This window comes from Odontomachus brunneus, unplaced genomic scaffold, assembly GCF_010583005.1.
Source record: "Odontomachus brunneus isolate Ranch 3 - 2012 unplaced genomic scaffold, Obru_v1 Obru_scaffold_151, whole genome shotgun sequence".
Taxonomy (NCBI): domain Eukaryota; kingdom Metazoa; phylum Arthropoda; class Insecta; order Hymenoptera; family Formicidae; genus Odontomachus; species Odontomachus brunneus.
This window is the reverse complement of record NW_022639601.1, coordinates 840949-862840: the sequence shown is the minus strand read 5'-3', so window position 1 is coordinate 862840 and position 21892 is coordinate 840949. Positions and strand designations below refer to the sequence as shown.

The window sequence follows — 21892 nt, the reverse complement described above, 5'->3', positions numbered from 1 at the left end:
TTTAGAGAACTCTGGAATTTTGTCCAGTCTTCCGGCAGACATCTCTAGTATTTTCACTACAAGAATTGGTTAATCGTCAGCGGACTCTTCTGCGTATCAACTGTATTCCAAATTTACTAATAGCGTGTTCAACTGGCCCTGGGTTAATCGCTCCGAGAGCGATTAATGACGTCATAAGTCTCTACTAGCTAATCATAAAGCTTATAAGTACTTGTTCGACCAATAAACGTAGGCTGAATAACCCAGAGTGCGTTAACCCAGAGCCAAGTTTATTTTATGTATTTATTGCATGTATTTTATGTATTATTTTATATGAAATATATATTTTCTGCAGATTTATAATTTTAATATAAATAGAATATTTTATCTTTTAATAATTTATCCTAAAGTAATCCTAGACAAGCAGATCTCCAAGGGACGTTCTAAAGACATCAATATGTCTTAAAAACATGCTGAAAAAATTCTAAAGATGTCTATTGCAAATTGGTGTTATCTTGAGTATATTGTAATATTTGTTTTACTTACAAATTCACATTAATTCTTTCATTTTTCACAAGTTTAGTGAAGGTTTTCATCTTTCACGAGTTCATTACAAAATTTTTACTTTTCACGAGTTTACATTAGGGGAAAAGATTCATGAACGCTATCCAGGAGCAAGAGCAGACCATAGAATATTACAGTTATAGATAGGAGATTATACTATTCTCTCGGATCCAGATCTCACTCGCTTTACTCTCGTTATCGTAAGCACCCTAAAGCCTGTATCAGACTACCGACTGTACAGGCCGACCCGACTGCCGACTACGACTACCGACTCTCAATGAACCAATCACAGTGAGGCGCCGACTCGACGCCGACTCGGCGCCTCACTGTGGTTGGTCCATTGAGAGTCGGCAGTCGTAGTCAGCAGTCGGGTCGGCCTGTGCAGTCGGTAGTCTGATACGGGCTTAATGGTCATTTTCACCATCTCCAGTTACCTTAACTACTGGTTAAATGTGCACGGTGATTGGTTAATCTTGTTAAACGACAAGTGCGATTGGTCAGTTCCAACGGAATAACTAGCCGGTTAAAGTAATCGGAGATGGTGAAAATGACCATAAATGTCCTAAATTTTGGAAAATCGGTGATACCCACAACTTTTTCGTCTTTTTCGTATTATGTATTTTTTTATTTTTTAACAAATACATCGCTGTAACTGCAGCAGCTATATATCGTCTTCGAACTTCACCTATAATCGCCACTGTATATCTATAATATTTTATATACTCCATATCTCGATTATAACCCTCCATTTTTATACTTATTGCAGTTTATACAGGATTAAACGTGATAAATAGGATATGGGCGAGAGCGAACAGCGTTATAACGCTGCTTTGAACTATACTGAACTGGGGATAAAACGCTAGCTTCATTCGCTCCATGAAAAGGATACAGATGATGGCAAACAGCTTTTAGGGCCATGGCACACAGAAAAACTTAAGCAATAAGACGTAAGTATTAAGCAAATTGACCAATTACAGTCATTGATTCTTGAACCGTAAGAAAAATCAGTGATTATGATTGGTCAACTTATTTATTGCATACGTTTTACTGCTTAAGTTTTTCTATGTGCCATAGTCCTTAAACGCTGCTTTGAACAACGATGGAATGGAGTGAAACGCCAGGCTTTATTCGCTGCGTGAAATCGCACCTTAAGAGTAGTGGCACATAAAAAACTTAAGCAGTAAAATGTAAGCAGTAAGCAAATTGACTAATCACAGTCATTGATTCCTCTTAAGCTGGTGGCACATAGAAAAACTTAAGGGACGTCTACATTGGAAGTAAGCAGTAAGAAGTAGGAAGTAAGAATAAGAAATTGACCAATCATAGTAGATTATTCTTCTCACATTCGACTGTAGTTGGTCAATTTCTTACTCTTACTTCCTACTTCTTGCTATTTACTTCCAATGTAGACGTCCCTTAAAGCAATAAAACGTAAGCAATAAGCAAATTGACCAATCACAGTCATTGATTCTTCTTACGGTCCAAGAATCAACGACTGTGATTGGTCAATTTGTCTACTGCTTACGTCTTATTGCTTAAGTTTTTCTGTGTGCTACGGCCCTTACGGTCCAAGAATCAATGACTGTGATTGGTCAATTTGCTTACTGCTTACGTTTTACTGTTTAAAGGCCTTCAAACACACTTTCCGTAACAGTAACCGTAAGACGTAACGTAAGAATTGACCAATTACGATGGAGTATTCACAAAAATGGCGACCTTATGTTTCGACGATTTTCAACGTGATTGGTCAATTTTTACGTTACGTCTTACGGTTACTGTTACGGAAAGTGTGTGTGAAGGCCTTAAGTTTTGCTGTGTGCCACGGCCCTAAGAGTGCGTTTCCACTTAGCTCAAATCGTCCCATTTTATTGCGTAACTTTACGTCGAATAAAATGAGACGATTTGATTGGCTTAATTCGGACGACGTAACGCGTGACGCACTAAGTAGGAAAGCACCCTAAGTCCCAAGCCACAATAAGTGTAGTAAACTTTAAGTCTTAAGAAATTGATCCATCACAGTCGATTATTCTCCTCAAATTTGACTGTGATTGGTCAATTTCTTAAGGCTTAAAGCTTACTATATCTATTGTGAATTGGGACTAACGTCATCATAAGAGACCATCTACAATCGTAAGGAAAATCGTACGCAGTAAGAAATTGACCAATTATATTGGATTTTTACAAGAATAATCGATTTTGATTAGTTAATTTCTTATTGTTGCAGCGTACGATTCTCCATTGTAAATGGTCCTCAAACCAGTCTTAAAAGAGCTGCGGAATAGAGAATGCGTCATAGAAGTAACCAATTAGCGCTATGTCGCTCTTTGCTGATTGGTTGCTTCTATAACGCACTCTCTATTCCACAGCTCTTTTAGGGTGGAGTCCCATGGCACGTATTTTCCGCGTACCGCGTAACCAATAAATTGCGATGTTTAGTATTTCTGTTGGAACTTCTAAAAGAATAGAAAGATATGATTGATCATGCGGTTATGCGTTATGCGAAAATACGTGCCATAGGACTCCATCCTTACTCTGTATATAATTTTACTTTAAAAGAATGGGTTACACGACATTTTCCCGAAAATTAGATGGAAAAATGTTGGTACCAACAAAAACCCCTAAGTAACACAATTTCTACGGATTAATGACAGTTTGTTATTTGACACATACACACGCATAGGTCAAACAACTCCGCAAAATTCATGGACTTGCTACTTCTACAGTATCACTAATCTGCAGAAATTAAAATTATTTCTAGGGATTTTTGTTGGTACCACCATTTTCCCATCTAGTTTTCGGGGAAATGTTGTGTAACCAAAGAACGTCTACATTAGAAGTAAGTAATAATGGCTCCTGCACACAGAACGCGGTAATGCTTGCCGCGTGGCGGAAGTCTGCACGACAAGCATTACTGCGTCCTGTGTGTAGGAGCCATAAGAAGTAGGAAGTAAAGCCAGCGGCACACGATGTTTGTTTTCATGCTGGATTGCTTGCTGGATGGAAATACTCTATTCTGATTGGTCCGTCTTTAGAAATGCACCAATCAGAACAGAGTATTTCCATCCAGCAAGTAATCCAGCACGAAACATGCATCGCGTGCCGCTGGCTTAAGGTGCCTTTACATGGGAGCATCGTGCATCGAGCGTTAAAGTGATAGCCAATCAACGTGCTACTTTCCGCAAGAATTATACTTCTGGAACTATGATTGGCTAACGCTTTAAAGCCCATATCAGACTACCGACTGCACAGAGCGACCCGACTGCCGACTACGACAACCGACTCTCAATGGACCAATCACAGTAAGGCGCCGAGTCGGCAATCGTAGTCGGCAGTCGTAGTCGGCAGTCGGGTCGGCCTGTGCAGTCGGTAGTCTGATAAGGACTTAACGTTCGACGCTGGAACGCTCCCATGTATTGGCACCTTTAAGAAATTGACCAACCACAGTCGAATATGAAAAGAATAATCAACTATGATTGGTCAATTTGTTATTTTTATTTCCTACTTTTTATTACTTACTTCCAATATAGACGCTTTTTAAGTTAACCAAACTCGGTAGAAACGAGCGTTGATTGGATTATACACACACATACAAGTATATATCACATAATTATTTTTTTTATGCATAAATAATATACATATTCTATATACAGCGTTTGATGCCTATAAAATATGACATTACAAATTATTTTAATGTAGAGAAGATATATAAAAACAGAATTGTATATCTTACAAGGGAACAAGAAAACTAATTGATGAAAATTAATTAAAAAGACATGCGTTAGAATAATCAACTGTAGTTAATCAATTTGCTTACGGCTTAAAAAATTGTGGATTATGAATTAGAGCTAAAAGTTGGTCACCCTATTTATGCCCGTGTCAGACTATGGATTAAGGATTGTAATCGGACCAATTAAGTAGAATCAAATTTACCTGACTAGCCTAATTATAACCCTCAATTCATACTGTGATACAGCTGTTAACAGCTTTCCGATTGACTTTCAAGCACATTTTGAGACATTTTTTTCTCAAAATAAAAGAGTTTAGAATAAGCACCTATGACGTTATTAGTCGCTTCCGGATCGATCCAAATACGTTTCAATCGAAAACGTAAGATTCACGTTGCAAATATTACTGTGCCTACATAGGCCCATATTCTGAATTCTCTATTATCTATAAAAGTGCTTCTAAAAGAGGCTTAGGAGCCATCTGATTGGCTGAGAAGCTATATTCAAGGCACTTTTATCGATAAAAGAGGGTTCAGAATATGAGCCTTTGTCGACAATAATGTTTGAGATGTCGTTACTGTGTTCCTTCGAATATTCAGTAGCCATAATTCATGAATATACAGATGCGACGCGGGCGTTTCCGAAAAATCCCGACGACCGCACGATCAATGTTGAGGCATTTATGCGGTGTACAAAAGCAATATCGGCCGTTGTAAATCGGCGTCACTGAACGTTATGATGTGACGGAAAGTCGTTGTGTGTTGCACATCTCGACCGTGTAATCGATAAAACAGAATGGCCGAGTTCGTCTAGAGAGGGGAGGGAGAGAGAGAGAGAGGGAGAGAGAAAGAGAGAGTGACAGCGCGTCGGGAGGAAGAGAGTGAAGGAGAGAGGGAGCGACAGAGAGAGAAGGAGAGAGGCGACGGGGAGATAGGGCGCGCGCGTCTCAGGGTGGGTGGAGTGGGCGGCACGTCGACGGCGGCGGCGACGGCAGCGGAGGAGGAGGAGGAAGAGGAGATGGTGGTGGCGACGACGGCGGTGGTGGTGGTGGCGGCGGCAGGCGACGGTGAGCATAAAGAGGATAGGATAATATCGGTGCGCGTCCTCCTGCGGAGGTGCCCTTTCGCGGGTTCCGTACCCGTTTCGCCCGTTACCACACCAGACTCCCGCAGCCGATCGGATAGCGGCCGAACTTCTACGATGTAGTTATGCCGAAGAAGGGCACACGGCATGTGAGGGAGCCGGCGAACACGAGAAGCAGCGGCCAGCAGCCGCAGCAGCAGCAGCAGCAGTACAGGGGCTGCGCCGCGCCGCTGTCTGACACAGCGACAGCGACGGACGCTCCGGAAGTGGCGACAAGGCACTTTCGCAGCGTACACATCGGCGTGACGAATGGCAAGCGCTGGCTATCGTTGAAGAAGCGTCTGGGACTGACCACGGACGAGGATGTCGCGGTGTATCTGCTGGACCTCGCGGAGTCCGCCGCTGTCACCAGGTATGTCTTTTTTTCATGGTGTCGTCGTTGTCGTGAGTCACGATTACCTCGTGAATCTCCGACGATTACGACGAGGACTGTGCTGACGGCGGACGCGCTACATCTGTCAACAATGTCGCGCGCGAACCCCAAACACCTCTCGGCGAACGCACGACAGCCTAACCTGTCACGCGTTCGGGGCTCCCCCCCACTGTCACCTAGCGTTCCATTGAATCGCCATCTTGCGGGGGACGACGGGTTTTCCGGAAAGGGGCAATGAGATTGGGAGGGAGAGGGGGTGAAGGTAGTCGGAGCGCGATCGATAACACTGCCGCGCGCGCGAAAAACGCACGCGTCGCTGTCGCGCGACGTTTTGAAAGTCGAGTGATCGTGGCAATCGATTGTAGTTATCGGGCGATATTTTTATTTGCAGCTATTTCCGTCTCTCTTTTTTCTCTCATGGTATCACTATTGTAGCAAATCCTTTTAATGCACCTCCTAGGATGGATTCGTAATTGTTTAAAAAACGCAGCAATATACAAAATTGTAGACATATGTTTTGCAGATGCGTTTGTGTGCAAAGATTTGTATAATCTGTTGATTCCTTCAACACATGTCACTCTAAATATAAAAAAAACGTTAAGGTATTTTATTGAAATAATTCAGTTAAAGTGAGCTTATTGAAAAGTGAAGATACTTTACGAGATATTTTGTAGTTCATAGACTGAGAAATGTCAAGATAAAATGAAATGAAATATTTATTTATTTATTATTTCGGAAAATAAAAAAACGGGCTTCATTGTGGTATTTTTATATACGGAATAACGAGTAAAATCAATTTATGTTTAAAAAATTATGATTCTACTGAACATAATAGATTTGACCTTTATATGATTCAAGATGCCTGCACATGGAAAAATATTATTCTTTTGCTAAAAAAAAGCGATCATTTACATTCCTTCTTTTAAATAATGATTGATTTCAACAAAGAATATTTTCTTGATAATAATTTTAAAATATACTTATCACTTATTCTAATAAAGCTCATTTATTATATATTCAAAAGAAGAATTTATTCTTTTTACAAAAATGTTATAACACTTTATCAAAGAAAAAGTTGCTTTGACTCTATGTAATAAATAAATTGAATTTTTATTTTAATCTAATATTGTTGACTGAAATGTTAAATTTACTGAAATGCAGAATGTATTTTGAATAAATTTGATACTTATGATGAACTTATGATAGAGAGATTTGCGGACATATAAATTTATAAAATGTAACATTTGAACAACATTAAATGCAGTATATATTTTTCTGTGGGCACATAAGAAAAGATGAAGTAGTAAAAGTACAGTCTCTTCAAAGTCATTTTACTTCTGATTAAGAAATTTTTCCACGCATTTATTAATATTTATAAAACTATTCAGATCATTGATCCTAATGATAACAATTTTTTTTACACACAGGCAAGAGGATAAATGTAATGGAGCAGAGGAGTGGAGCCAGAAGGCGAGCCAGATCAAGGATCTCAATGAGGAAGCTCTCAAGATTAAAAATTCAGATGACGAAGAGAAAGCGGAGGAAGAGAAGGAAATAGTCACTCGCAGAAGTCTGAGGAAGCATGAATCCACGGCCGCCGCGGTCAGGGTGCACCCCGCCGGTACAATAAGCGATGTGTCGTCGGCGGTGCTGGACAACGTAATCAAATTGCATGTGAGACGCAGCTGGAAGTCCAAGTACCACAAAAACAAGACGAAACATCACAAGGACAAGCGCAAGAAGCGGCGGCACTCGAAGAATGGCGAGCCCGAGGATTCTAGCGCTATGTCTGTGAATGGGTCTGAATACACCGGCGAGGAAACATCGGAAAACGTGCAAAACGGCTCCGCAACATGTGAGGACTCAAACAATTGCGAGACTACGGCGACGGTGGTCGGTAGTGAGTTAGACGCTAAATTAAAATTAGGCGTAAAGAGATTGGGCATCAACACAAAGGACGTTGAAGCCGCCACGATAAAGACTGAGCACGTAGATAGTGTAAGATTTATAAGCGATGTAAATAATACGAGTAACGACACCAGGTGCAATGCGAATACTGGCCCCAGTGTATCCGGCGAGCCCAATAAAGATTTAGAAGGTAATAGAACTAGGCTGCAGTTCGATGACGCGGCAACGTTCGCCCTGCCGAAGTGCGGGTGTCAAAACGATTCCAGTAAGAACGCGGAGTATCCATTCAACGCGATCGTCAACGCCGAGATTGAGGAGTCGCAAACCGTGAGCGTGCTCAGCAGAGAGAAGACGAGCGTAGAGTCGCAGGAGTCGCACAAGGACGCAAACTGCGACGCGTCGAAGGACGATGAGCCGAGTCTCAACGGGGATGATCGTAAAGTGAAGAAAAAGCGGAAGAAGCGCAACGAGGTTGCACAGGTCGACGAGAATGCTTCAGAGAAGGATTCCTTGGAGATCAGCGCGGACGATGTGGTGTTGAAACATCGGCGGAAGAAGCACAAACACACTAACGAGCACAAAACGAAGAAACACCATGACGTACGCAGGGCGCCTCAGGATGGTATCGTCGTGGTAGAGGAAACGATTCAGGAGATCGCTCCGGAGGTTGAGTCGCCGTCCTCGATGGGATCCGGCAAGGTCCCTGAGAGTGCCGACAGTGTCATATCTGAGCCACAAAGATTGGCTATTAAGATCAAGCTCTGTCAGGAGTGCAACAGCCGTCATCTGCAGGATGCGTGTCCGTTGGTAACGCCGCAGTATACGATTACGGACACGATCTCTTACGAGGAATGGCTGGGCAAACATCAGGACAACGAGGAACTTGTCAAGGCCATGAAAACGAACGACCCAATGTCGGAAGGCTATGCGAGACTGCCGGACGAAGGCTGCGATTCGGATGACGAGTCCGATGACAAGAACAAGACGAAGATGCAGAGAGAAGAGAGGCTGGTGGTGGTCGAAATGGACCGGCCCTTGTTCGCGAGAGACTCACTGCCAGATTGTCTTGAGTTAAGGTTCACTAATAGCGAACACGGGCTCGGAATATATGCCAAAGACCCGATGCCGATGTATGCCAAGTTAGGTCCACTCATCGGCATTCCGATCAAAGAAATGGATATCCCAGACGATTTCTCCATGCGCCATATCTGGGAGGTATTATCGTTATCGTGCGGCTTACTTTCCGTGATTTCTCGCGATCCTCGTTGCACAACTACAAGATGTCCTATTTTAATTTATCGCCTCTAAAACTTTTTTATTTTTAATTGTAGAAAAAAATGTTTTAGACGAAAGTTATTTGGTTTGAAGTGGAATACACAATTGCGATGTGAAACATGTATATAAATGTCGTCGTTTTCAAGGAATTTTAAAAGTGATTAATTTCTTAAATGGAACTTAATTTTTTCCTTGAGATAAAAATTGTAAATCTCGTCAAGACGTCTTCGAAACACTCCCCAAAATTGTCTTTTGCATAAGTCATTCCAGAAATATGAAGCTTTAAAGTTTAATCAGACACCTCAGTGAAAGCGATTCACGTTAATGAAACCAAAGGGAACAGAAACCTTTTACGTCCATGCCGTTGTTCTTGAGTAATATAAAAAGTAGGATAGTGAATAGAAATTTAAATAGTGTAGTGTTATTTAGAACAACTATTTTAAAGCTTTCTGTACGAACCATACATGTGGAACCAGTGGCTTTGTAAATTTTGAAGTTTCACATCTCTAGAATGGCTAATGCAAAGACAATTTGGAAGGGAGGGGGGGGGGGGTTTACAACATTTATTTCAAGGAAAAAATCAAGTTCCATTTAAGAAAATTAGTTGCTTTTAAAATTTCCTTAAAACGACATCTACGATATGGCTCATATCGGAATATATATATTATATACTCCAACCAAACCAAACAACTTTAAATTAAACCAATCTGAAGCATTTTTCTACAACCAAAAATAAAGTTTCAGAAGTGAGTAAATTAAAGTAGGACATCTTGTATATTAAGAAAATTATTATGATATTAAAGATATTATTATGTAAAAAATTAGAATTATTAAATACTTGGTTTTGGAAATACAGCCATATAAATAATAATATAATTTATAGTACTATTCTAGCTACGAGAACGAAACTATGTTCATTCAATCCATTATATTCTACATATTACTTCCATTACACTCTAATGGGAATATGTTAAGAGAAAAAATGGGCATTAACAAATCTGTATATAGAAATAAATAACTTTTGCATATGTAGATGCACGATAGAATCGTTTGGCAATTTCAGCTAAAAGCTTACACCAATAAATGAAAGAAAATTAATTTATTACGATCTTTTTAAGTATCTAAGTAAGTATCTAACGTTTTCGATTGTATTGCCATGAGACAATTACTTTAATAACGTAAATAATTTACTTCCTTTCAGGTAGATAATAATGGGAAGAGTATATACGTCAGCACTACGGATCCGCTAAAGAGCAATTGGATTCGATATATAAGACCAGCTGAAACGAAAGAGAAAAGGAGCGTCGCCGTTGTCACAAAGCAAGGCCAACTGCACCTTGTCACTACGCAGCATATCATATCGGGCATGGAACTCACTTATTGGGCAGAGTCGCAATCTTTCGCATGGGCTAGGAAGAATAAGACAGACAAAACGAGTGCGTAAACTTTGCCCAGTCAATAACAAAAACATCGATGACACTTTTTTCTATTTGATACGACTTTTCACGCTAATCTTTCTACTTTCAGATTGCGGGGGATGTAACTTGAACTTCTCGCACCCGATATATTACCGGTTACACTGTTGCATCTTTCATGACACCAATTACAGTTTGACCATAAGAAAGTATCACTGCAAGGTAATCACTCCTCCTTTTCGATATACGTGTTCTTCGTGTGACAGTATTTTGATATTATTAACCACCGTTACGCTTGAAAGTATATTTAACTATTTTTTTTTTACTTAAAAGCTCAGTATAATTATTTATTAAAAGTAATTCATACTACTCCATCGTTATTCGTTGTTACCGTTATTTATTTTATTTATTAAATGACTCGTTATCGTAATTTAAAGTTTAACAAAGCAATCAATAAACATAAATAAAGAACTATAAGAGCCAATTGCGGATTATAGTTGCACTTTATTGTTTAAAAACACATGTACAATCATATTTAACGCTTAGAACGTTTTGACTAACTCTTTTGGTTGGTCATTGTCAGCCGAAATTATATAATTAGTTTGAAAAAATTTCATCTTTAATTAATATTCTTGTAAATTCTAAGAAACATATCGTTGACTTAATTATTTGCAAACCATGCAATGAAATTGACGACAGGCATTTTTCTCGTTTATGCACACAGATTTCGAATTTAATCATGTTTTTATCTAGAAAATTCCACCTAACATTTAGTATCGATTTTTCAACATTCAATCCGTAGGTTTTAAAAATATTTTTCCACAAGAATTATAGTTTGTAACAATAAAATTAATTAGTTTATTAGAAAAAAGAAAAAGGCAATTATATATCCTATACAATTTTATTCATATGTAATACCACAAGAAAAAGTTATTAATAAAAGTAATAGAATGACACTTAGATCTTGCAAAAATAACATTGAGAGACTTACAGGAATCCTATGTCGAATTTTCATTTAACAAATTACCACATATGTCAGATATCAAAAAGATCTCAGTATACATTTTATTAGAAAAATTTGAACAGAATAATTCAGATCCTTTTATGCTGAAAGACAAATTATTAACATGTCTAACTGTTATTCCTGAGAAGGTTCAGAGTCTTTCATAGATGAGTGAAAGATTGAACCTACCTTTTCATCAAAAAGACAAAATGACTATAGATTTCATAAAATATATGTAGAATAGTTTTAGACAATCATCCAAACACCATTAGTACAGCTTAAATTTCAACTATATCTATTTTAAAAAACTGCTTAAATAATAATAATTTTTTGACAAAGATAGAAGATAGTTTATGTGCTAAAGAACAAGAGAAGTATCGAATTTTATTAAAAATAACTAGAATATTATGTTTTGTAAAGCTTATAATGTTACTGTAGCTTTGGACAGATCTGACTATGATTCTGGGATAAAGTCACTTCTTAATCACAGAATACGTATATACGTACAAGAATACGTATGAAATAATTAATCATAATGTAGTAAAAAAGAAATTGAAGAAACTTTAAATAATCTTTTCAAAGTTTGGAAAAATAAGAATTACATTACAAATGGCGTTTATAAAAAACTTCATTCTTCAGACTTAATATTATCTAAAACATACAGTCTTTCCAAGATTCATAAGCAAGGTTGTCCTTATAGAATAATAGTATCATCTTTAGGTAGCCTATTATATTATATGAAATTACCTCGTTTGTGTCAAGAACGATCGGTCATGTGAAGAATAACTTTACACTTTTTCATAAACTTTCAAATTTGAAACTTGACAACATATTCATCTTAGCCTCTCTGGATATAGTGTCTTTGTTTACCAATGTATCGTTGGATTTGACTATAATCAGTGTTAAAAAAAGATGGTGTGAAATAAAAAATCATACTTTGATACCTATTTAAGAATTTCTATGTACCGTTGAGTTCATATTAAATTCTACATACTTTATTTTTGACAATTCCTGCTATAGTTATTTGGAACCCCTATGGGCTTTCCATTGTTCCCGATTTAGTATTACAAGATTTAGAAAATCAAAATTTAAACTCTAACTAGATCTTTTACTACCTTTTATTTTAGATATATAGATGACGTAATCTTAACCATTCCAATTGATTTCATAGAATCAGTACTCTCAAAGTTTTTAATTCTCTCTATTCTCGTTTACAATTTATATTTAAATTGGAAGACAATAGACAAGACAATATAAGACAATAGAAAACTAACATTTTTGGATTTGATGTTAAATGTAATAGACAATACTATTATGATAGATATATATTAATATCTCAAAAACCTACTTTTTTCGAAGGTTTTTGAATTTCTGCGCATATTATATCAATTTAATATACTGTTGTTTAGTTAGATTGCACATAGATAATTTATGAATGTGTTCTATGAATATTTTTTACGAGTATTAATATATTCTATGAATCTACTAAAGCAATATTATATATTTATAGTAAGTTTATAATATATTCGAATAATACAATTATAAATATTCAACTATAAATATTCAACTATAAATATTCAACTATAAATATTCAACTATAAATATTCAAATATAAATATTTAAATTACAATTATATGAGCTCAGAATATTTACAAAATGTAAGTTAATAATTGATTTTGTATAATTATAATAATAACTTGAGTATTTTATCCTGTAGATATATTTTATCGTACTAAGCAATCATAAACCTATATTACTATTTGAAACATTGAAAGAGTTTTCAATTACATAAATGCATTGCACATGCACAATTAATAAACCTTATGAATGTTCTAGAAACGTTCTTTTCTATTATAAATATAAGAATCTCTCTACAATATTCTACATATTATTTCTATTATTTCTATTATAAATATAAGAATCTCTACAATATTCTACGTATATTCATAGGATATCCGAATTCAATATTCTGGAATTAAGAACATTTGTATTTCATATTTTCATAAAAATATTCATAGAATATTTTGTGCTATCTGAATATGCATTGTCGATATTAAGATAATTTAGTAGAAAATTAGTATTTATAGATTAGTATGTACGAGTGTAGTGAGTTAATGTGTCAAACGACCGGTATAAATTAGTACATTCTTATTGATTTTTACTAGTTTTTACTCTGAATACTTTTGTTTATTTAAAATAATTTTTTCTTTTAGGTTTGCGGCGCCGCCGTTCTCGGCAAGGACAACATCATGAAACACGCGGCGGAGTTGCACGGAGGTCGCGGCGCGTATCAATGTCAATACTGCAAAAAGTTTTTCTTGAGGCTTAACTACCTAGAGATGCACAGGACCTATGGGTGCGCGCAGAATCCACAACGATCACGACCATTGTGCGATTTCTGCGGGCGCAAATTCTGTCAGCCGCAAAAGCTGAAAGTACACATCAAAAGAATGCACAACGGTAGGAATTCTTAATCTCGACGTGTAATGTTTTCTTCTTCTCTTTTACAATTTTCTCATATTAATGAAGTATTTTGTCGCGCAGATATGGCTGAGGTGTTAAGGGAATTTCAATGTAAATTGTGCTTGAAACTGTTGGGGTCCCGCGCAGCTCTTCAGCGCCACATGAAGGAAGTACATCACAAGGACGTTGTCGCCGCGGCGACCTGCGATCGATGTGGGAAGATGTTCCAGAACAAAAGCAACTTGAAAATACACATGCTGACGCATAGTGGCGTAAAACCGTTCAAGTAAGTCCAATTTTTTTATGTTATTTATATTATTATGACATTTTATATTATTATAACTTATATTTTTTTCTTAAGATGTATCCAGCAAACACAAAGTAACAGTTATATAATTGTTAGTTATAATTTCCCACTCACAATAATATAACTGTTATATAACGCGTGTATTATATAACGATGTTATCGATCGTTGTGAGAAATTATAACTAACAGTTATATAACTGTTACTTGGTGTTTGTTGGGATACGAATTATTCTAATCGAATCCCTATGATTTGAATTTGAAAAATTCGAAAATTTCGAATCGAAAAGAAGAATACGAATCGTGTACATTAGTCTTTATAGAAAATACCTTTACACTATACAAATTTATAAATAAATTAATATAAATTGTAAAACAATAATTTGCGAACGCAAAGTAATCGTCGACTACGAAAATATAGTCACTATCTAAAGAACAAATCTGTTGACAGAGACTATGAGACAAATTATATTTTACCACGATAATTTATCAGTTCTCGATACTCACGCTTTAGAAACGGCGTCAATGGCGGATTGAATAGCGCACCCCAAAAATGAAAAATGAATTCTTAGTTAGTCAAAAACTTTCTCAGTCAAAGTCAGTTTATAAGTGTTGCTTACTTTTTTTTTATTTCAAATTTTTATTTAGAGTTATTTTTATTTTTTTACTTTACGTACTAATTGTGTGTATTCTTAAAACATTGCTGTGGGAAACTTTTTATTCTACTTTGATTTTCACTCTTTCTCTCTCTCTTTCTATGTGGCGTTAATACAATACTTTGTTTTTAGTACAAGATCTCATTTTATTTCAAAATAAGTTTATTTGCTATAATTTCTGAATAATTTAATTTGTATTTTTCGACGTGCACTTCAGGTCTACTGTCAAATCAATTATAATTATTACAAATTATTCTAAATGTTTAAGTATACATACCTTCAAATGAGTTGATAAAATCGATGTTATCCCTTTTACACACACACACGCACGCACGCACGCACGCACACACACACACACACACATTGAAGCCTTTCCTCACTATCTTTATTGAATTTAATGATTATGTAATATAATTAAAACTTTTGTTTTAAATATTTGATTCAATTTTATTTGATTCGAAAATAAGTAAGATTTGACTCGACATAAAAAATCCTTGATTCGCACATCTCTATCTTTTTGTTTATTTTTTTATTTTCTTTCCTATTTTTTTATTTTTTGATTAATACTTTCAATATTTTATATTAACGGTTTTATTTTTTTTCTTTGTAGGTGCAAAGAGAATGGCTGCTCGGCGGCATTTACCACGAAACAATGTTTACAATTCCATTACAAGAAGGTGCACGGTCTCTCGGAGGAGATGATGCCCAAAATTGAAAGGTCCGTGGCATATACTTTCGACGCGTACAGTGGTGGTCTCGTCGAGGGCATGCCTTGCAGAAAGACCATTCAATCTAACCGAAGAAATTCACAGGTAACTCAATCGTTATTCTATCAATTAAAGGAAAAATTCTGTAATTATATAAGCAAGTAAGAGCCAAACGATGTTCTTGTAGCAAAATTTAGTAATTTCAAATATTAAGTTGATGCGAAAAGTTTATAATTTTTCTCTTAAATATAATAGAAGAAAGTAGTAGAAAAAAATGTTGTAGTAGAAAGTTTTGGTATTAAAAGGAAAATAGGAAATTCTTGTTAAATATCTAAAAATATACGACGTTGTTTATTTTATTTGTAAAAATTATTAGTCCTTTGAAATAGGATAATTTTCCTTTTTATTTTATTTGACAAATACGACAAATTTTTACACTAAACTAATAGCTTTATACGAAGTCTTTGAAGTCATATGTTTTAGTCTTTATTTAATAAACTCTCTTCGTCTCTTACGTAGAGACTTACGTGTCTCTTACGTAGAGAAATGCATTTGCAAATTATACCCGGTCGCTATTTATTTTGAATTCTTTTTTTATATTCAAATGGATTTTCACGACGGTGTCGTGGAATAAAATTGTTTAGTAACGATGCGTTGACCGACGTGCTATCCATTATTAATCCATTATTATTCTGGGTACTCGCGTCTTTATTTTATGATTAAAAAACAGCTGTAAAATTAGTATGACATGCAATTCAAGTTTTAATTAAACTTTTCTCATCACTTCTGTTAATTTTATAGTTATTTATTGATTATAACAGTAAAACGAGATTGTTCAGAGCATTTTACAAATTTGTTGATTCGATTACAAGTGTCGTTATATAAATATATCTTTTTATTTCAATGTGTAATGCAAGAATCGCGAGCATGCGATTTCTTTCTTCTGACGTTATCAAACAAGGACGCGATTACCTAAGGGCCTTAATAAACACATAAGATTCAGCAAAACTGTTTTTCTCACTCATGCTATGTTTATAGCAGGACAACAGCAACAGTTTGCCATCTTTGGACGACTGCAGCTCGGAGAATAGCATGAAGGTCGAGGCACCGGTGAATCCAGCTCACAACACGATCATAGAATTCCAAGGCGGCGCGAACGCGGTGAAGTACAAGTCGGAGCAGGAACTTCAGCTTCCCGTGTCGCCGCACGGCGCGCCCTTATCCAGCATCGACACAACGACGGAGAACGTACAACGGACGACGGAGATCGATATATACGGCACGTCCGCGAAGGTGCAGAGCAAGGGCAGCAAGAAGTGGATGGGCGAATTTAACCCACCACCCTCGTCCGACTTAGTGACCACTCACGTCCCGGCGGCCACGGCACCACCCGACGTATACGACTTCGAGGACGACAGGAAAGACAGCGGCGAGAAGACGGCGCGCAGCACTATCGTGACGAATACGCAGAATCTGATTGACAGCAACAAGCTGAATTTGACAAGCGTGTATCGCCGGACAGAGAACGCGAGCGCGAGTGCGAGTCTGCTGGTCGAAGCGGCCCTGGACGCCGCGGAGAGGGACATCGGCACGGTTTCCAGTCCAATTTTGGAAGAAAATGATCGCGAGACCAATTTGTACACGATCCCGAACCCGTTGCAGTCGCCGATACCTCAACGATCGCCGAATCATTTGGACTCTTACATACAACAGCAAGACGAGCTAATGTCTCCCGCGCCGACGCCGGATGACCGGCACAGCCCTCCTAGCCATTTGCACGTGGACTATCATCTGCATCGGCCGATCGACTACATGAACACTTCGCGGCCACACAACATTGAGCAGTACTTGCATCACGAGGAACTGCCGCGCGTCGCATCGCCGAATTACATTCACATGCAGCAGGAGGATCTAGTGTCGCCGTCCGCCACTCCGAATCCTCGCTACCAGGACATGCACCATCATCATCATCAAGTGCCCACAGACAATCTATCGAGCGACGAGGGCGACGCGGTGGCACAGAATCTTAGTCTGTCCGTGAAGGAGAAGGCGTTGCAGCTGGATCTGTCAACGTCTTATAAGTCCTACGACCCGCTCGAGCAGGACTTTATCCGGGAGAGGTCGAATTTCGAGCCGCTGATGCTCAACAGCGGCGAGCTCCAGGGTCTGGATATGTCCGCTCGAAGTTTCCACCATAGCTTTGGAGTTCAAGTGCAGAACACGCGTTACCACCATCATCACCTGTACGACATAGAGCGACAGAGTGTAGACCTCAGCAGGACCGGCAGCTACTCCATGTCACCGCCTCCACCACCGCCACCACCACCACCGCCTCCTTATCCGCACGGGGACGTTCTGAGGGTAGTCAGTTTAGACCTCACACCTGGCGGCAGGCATAGCGTCGACCTGAGTCTCTCCAGGACTCATCACCTGCACGGATCGGGTACCCGCGTTATCACTAGCCCGCAATCGTCCAGCTCGACGACCACGCACGTGGTACCAGACACCGGCGATGGCCGCATGTTGTCTCCACCTCCGCCTCCCTTAGCTGGATACAACCCAAGTTATCCTGTAAGTCCAGCTCCGTATCATCCTCCGAGAACAGGATACCACCATTATCCTGGTTATTATTGATCGTTCTCGATCTTTATTGTCGACATCACGGTGGCTGGCGATCAATGTCTCTTCGGCAACGTTTTTCACTACAAACGTCGAGGCGAGGCTCAGTTTCTTCGCAGGTCGTTTTCATTCTTAGAGAGTTTAGGTCATTGGTCATTCGGTTTACACATACGCCGCTTCACTTTGTGATACGCACGAATCGCAGAGGGGAACTGCCATTTTCATACACGATGTTTGTAAAGTAGCGCATAATGATACTTTATTCTCGCGGTCGATTCGCATGTCAAATCGGACATGCGCAGACCAGCATACTAGCCTTAACATTCATCAGGCTTTAGAAGGAAGAATGTTTCAATAACATGCATCATGTCTGTTATATGAAACGACAATGATATATTGAATATAAACTTTTTCTCTATATAATTTTATGCTTCATGTCAAAGATATCACTTATTTTTAATAGTAATGAATATACCGTTGTCATTTCCTTCATTAAACGATTAATCGCCATTATGTATAAATATGTCAAATGATGCAAATAATTGCAGAATTAAAAAATAACCCAATTTTGGGTTAAGTTTAAGATGTCACGTAGAGGTGACAAAAGAGATGAACGGAAATATAATGGAGAAGCAGTAAGGGAGAGGGATAACCAATCATCTATTATTTCGTTCTAATTTCAAATGCCTCCATGCACCGAAATCTCCGCAAAGATAACAAATTAATTTTTATCAAATTAGTATCAGTAAACAATATCGTGAAAAGGAAAACTTCTCAGGAGCAACTCGGCATCGGGTCTTTCCTTCCTGATGAAGCGAACTGAAATGTTTGCGAAACATCGGAATCAAACAGAGAAGAATCCACGCGGCTCAAACCCGAAAACCAAATCTAATATCATGAAAGAGATACGTAATTATAATTAAACCTCAAAAATATACTGTACGATGTATTTTTTTATATCTTGTGGGTATTCCACCAAGCCTTCAGCCTTGCCCAAGGATATTTTTAGCTATGCGGCTTATGATATCTCTTGTTCGGTTTTGTTTTCTCTTTTCTTACTATTTTTCTTCCTTCTATTTTTCTGAACACTAATTTCCTTTTCCAAAGTATATGCAAAAGATGTCACACACAAAAAATTACATGTTATGTCCGAGCAAGTTCGAACATGTCTTTACATAACGGTAGTTAAACGGCAACTAATCATATAATGTGTTTTTTCTTCATATTTAGTGACTGTCACCAAATGTCTAGCGTGTCATTGTGCCTTTAGCCTTCTCCGAGAATATTTATAGCCATTAGACACGATTATACAATGTATGTACGAATGGGTTTATATTTTCATAAAACCCTGTGTACAATGGAGCACATATTAGGAATAGGAATAAATATTAAGTAATCTAACCTAAGAAAACGAAATTATTTTATTTAAAACAAAATGACAGAATAGGCTAACGTACTACAAATTACTAATTATGTGTCAGGAATAAAAACGATGATATTAGATATGAAAAATAATTCATTTTAAATATGCTTAATATTTACTATTTATTCTTATTCCTAATAGTTTCTTTATTGTGTGTAGGACCTTAACAAATTTGAGATTAGAATTTCTTCTCTTTCCGTAAAATGTGCTCCGTGGAAAGTCCGGTCATGTGAAATTAGTAAAAAGTAATAGATGATTGGTTGGAGTTATTCAAATATTAATATATTACAGAATATATTAGAAAATTATTAAATTATTTTTAAATTAGAATAAGAATTTTTAAAAGTGAGTAACGATAATAACGAGTTACTTTTCTTTTTAATGAATAACGAATTTCAAAAAGTAAAATCCTTTTTAATTCAGAATGAACATAAAGTCCTAATTATTATTGTGCCCGTAGATGTTTAGGTTATTATGCCGGTCTACGTACAAAGAATCACACACAATGAAAGAATCGCGAGCTTTCTGTCGCGAGAGGAAAGGCATCAATAAAGAAATCAATAATATCGCACGGTAGCGCAGACAGTCGTGACATCGTAGCTTAGCGCGATAAATATACGAAGATGCGAATGGCGCATTCATGACGTTCAGAGAACGAGAAGAGAGCGGACGTTATTTTTTTAAGAAAAAAAAGTCAAGTAGCGAGATTCTACGGAGAGAGAAATCTATTCCAGAATATGATATTGGATAGACCTTTATCCGTAATGATATAGCTGTTAAATTATTTATTATCTACCTTCCTTTTGAGCAGCGTATATACGGAACAAGTATGATGTGTAACGAGTGTATTGTCTAGAGAATGATTGACATAGAAGATAAGAATGATAGAAAGTGGAACAGTAGCAGATCGACACATCCGTGATCCAGTGCCACGTCCGTGATAATTAAGATTATTAAAAGTTGTTATATACTTATATATAGCACCTAGCTTATATATTCTTCTATTTCGGATCTATACTCCCGAGGGAAAAGGAAAAAAAAGAATGAAGTAAGCGAAATATTCCGTGTAACACGTGGCTTTGGTGATAACGTCAACATCTCAGATAGTTGTTTGGTCTCTCGTGAGAAAAATTACTTTATCGTCGTTTTAAACATTGTCTCGCACGATGGAAGAAAGGCGATTTCAACTCCCACTGTTCTGTGTGTCGACGATACGTTTGCGAATAACGCAAGTTCTGTGCGAATGCACACCGGTATGTCGTTTGAGTGACGCATGATCTTTTCCCATAAACGTTGAGTACGTATAATATAATTAGCGTTTGCTATCTGGGATGTTAATAACGAGATATTTCAATCAAGATGCCTAACGGTAGCTGTAAGTATATCTGCATGGTGATAACACATTGTAATGTTCATTTTTATTCTAGTCATTATTATGTATGTCATAGCGCAGAGACATTAGCTTTATACGTGACGACGAGTATTTCGACGACCGTGACCAGCTCGTCGAGAGAAGTATGTGTATTTATTGTGGCTACAAATTTGAGATCGTACATATATTCGTTGGTACGAGATATTTCGTACATTTTCTCGCTGGTCCAGTAAGTTTGTCCAATAAGAAAGATCACTGATAATATCGATGTATTTCTATTATTGTCGAAGTTACAGCGCGACGTTTATGTTTTTACGACGCTTGACTGGCGACAATATTACGCGTTGAGTTTCGCACACACACACATATATACAGGATTTTCCAAAAATATCCTACAATACTTTAATCTCATCCTGAAGCTCGATTGGAATCGAAAATTCTAATATGGGAACATTGAATAAGTTTATCATTCATCGCATTTTTCTAATTTGTAATATTGCATATTTTTATAATTAAACTTTTGATTGGGATTCTGTTCAACTATATTCTACATGAAATTCGTTAAAAAACGTAATTCTTTACTCTTTAGATTTCTTGGAGTGAAAATCTCACTCGAAAAATGGAGTGACAGCCGAGAGTCACTCGAATTAAGGGGAGAACTCCATATAAATGAGCCGAGAAATAGGCAATCCTTAGGGATTAAAAAAAGTAAAAAACTGTTTGATGAATCTTTTTGAAACGTTTAGAATATTTAAATGCATACTCAAAGAACTAGAAAACATTTTCTTTGAGCAATAGCAATGGATATTTTGATAGTTAATAAAGGTCGATGTCGGAGACCTTGTTTTAGACGAAGTGAACTTGCGTACACTCTAACGGTCTTAGTTTCAATTCTGCAACAAAAATCCTAAAAGATTTGTTTTTCTAATAAAGATCACGAGGAATGAACTTAAACTTGTTAAA

At 37.4% G+C, this 21892-nt stretch overlaps 1 protein-coding gene across 2 annotated transcripts; it reads left to right on the top strand.

Moving 5' to 3' along the window:
• Nucleotides 1-5233: 5233 nt before the first annotated feature.
• On the top strand, nt 5234-21469 carry LOC116850622. Of its 2 annotated transcripts, none has more exons than XM_032829126.1 (8): nt 5234-5763; nt 7212-8907; nt 10169-10403; nt 10495-10604; nt 13599-13845; nt 13930-14134; nt 15419-15620; nt 16557-21469. In XM_032829126.1, the coding sequence occupies exons 1-8, from the start codon at nt 5477-5479 to the stop codon at nt 18147-18149; spliced, it is 4575 nt and encodes a 1524-aa protein (XP_032685017.1). In that variant the 5' UTR covers nt 5234-5476; the 3' UTR covers nt 18150-21469. The 2 variants fall into 2 exon arrangements, with proteins under 2 accessions (XP_032685017.1, XP_032685016.1); XM_032829125.1 differs by having other exon boundaries at nt 5235-5763; nt 16554-21469.
• Nucleotides 21470-21892: the final 423 nt, after the last annotated feature.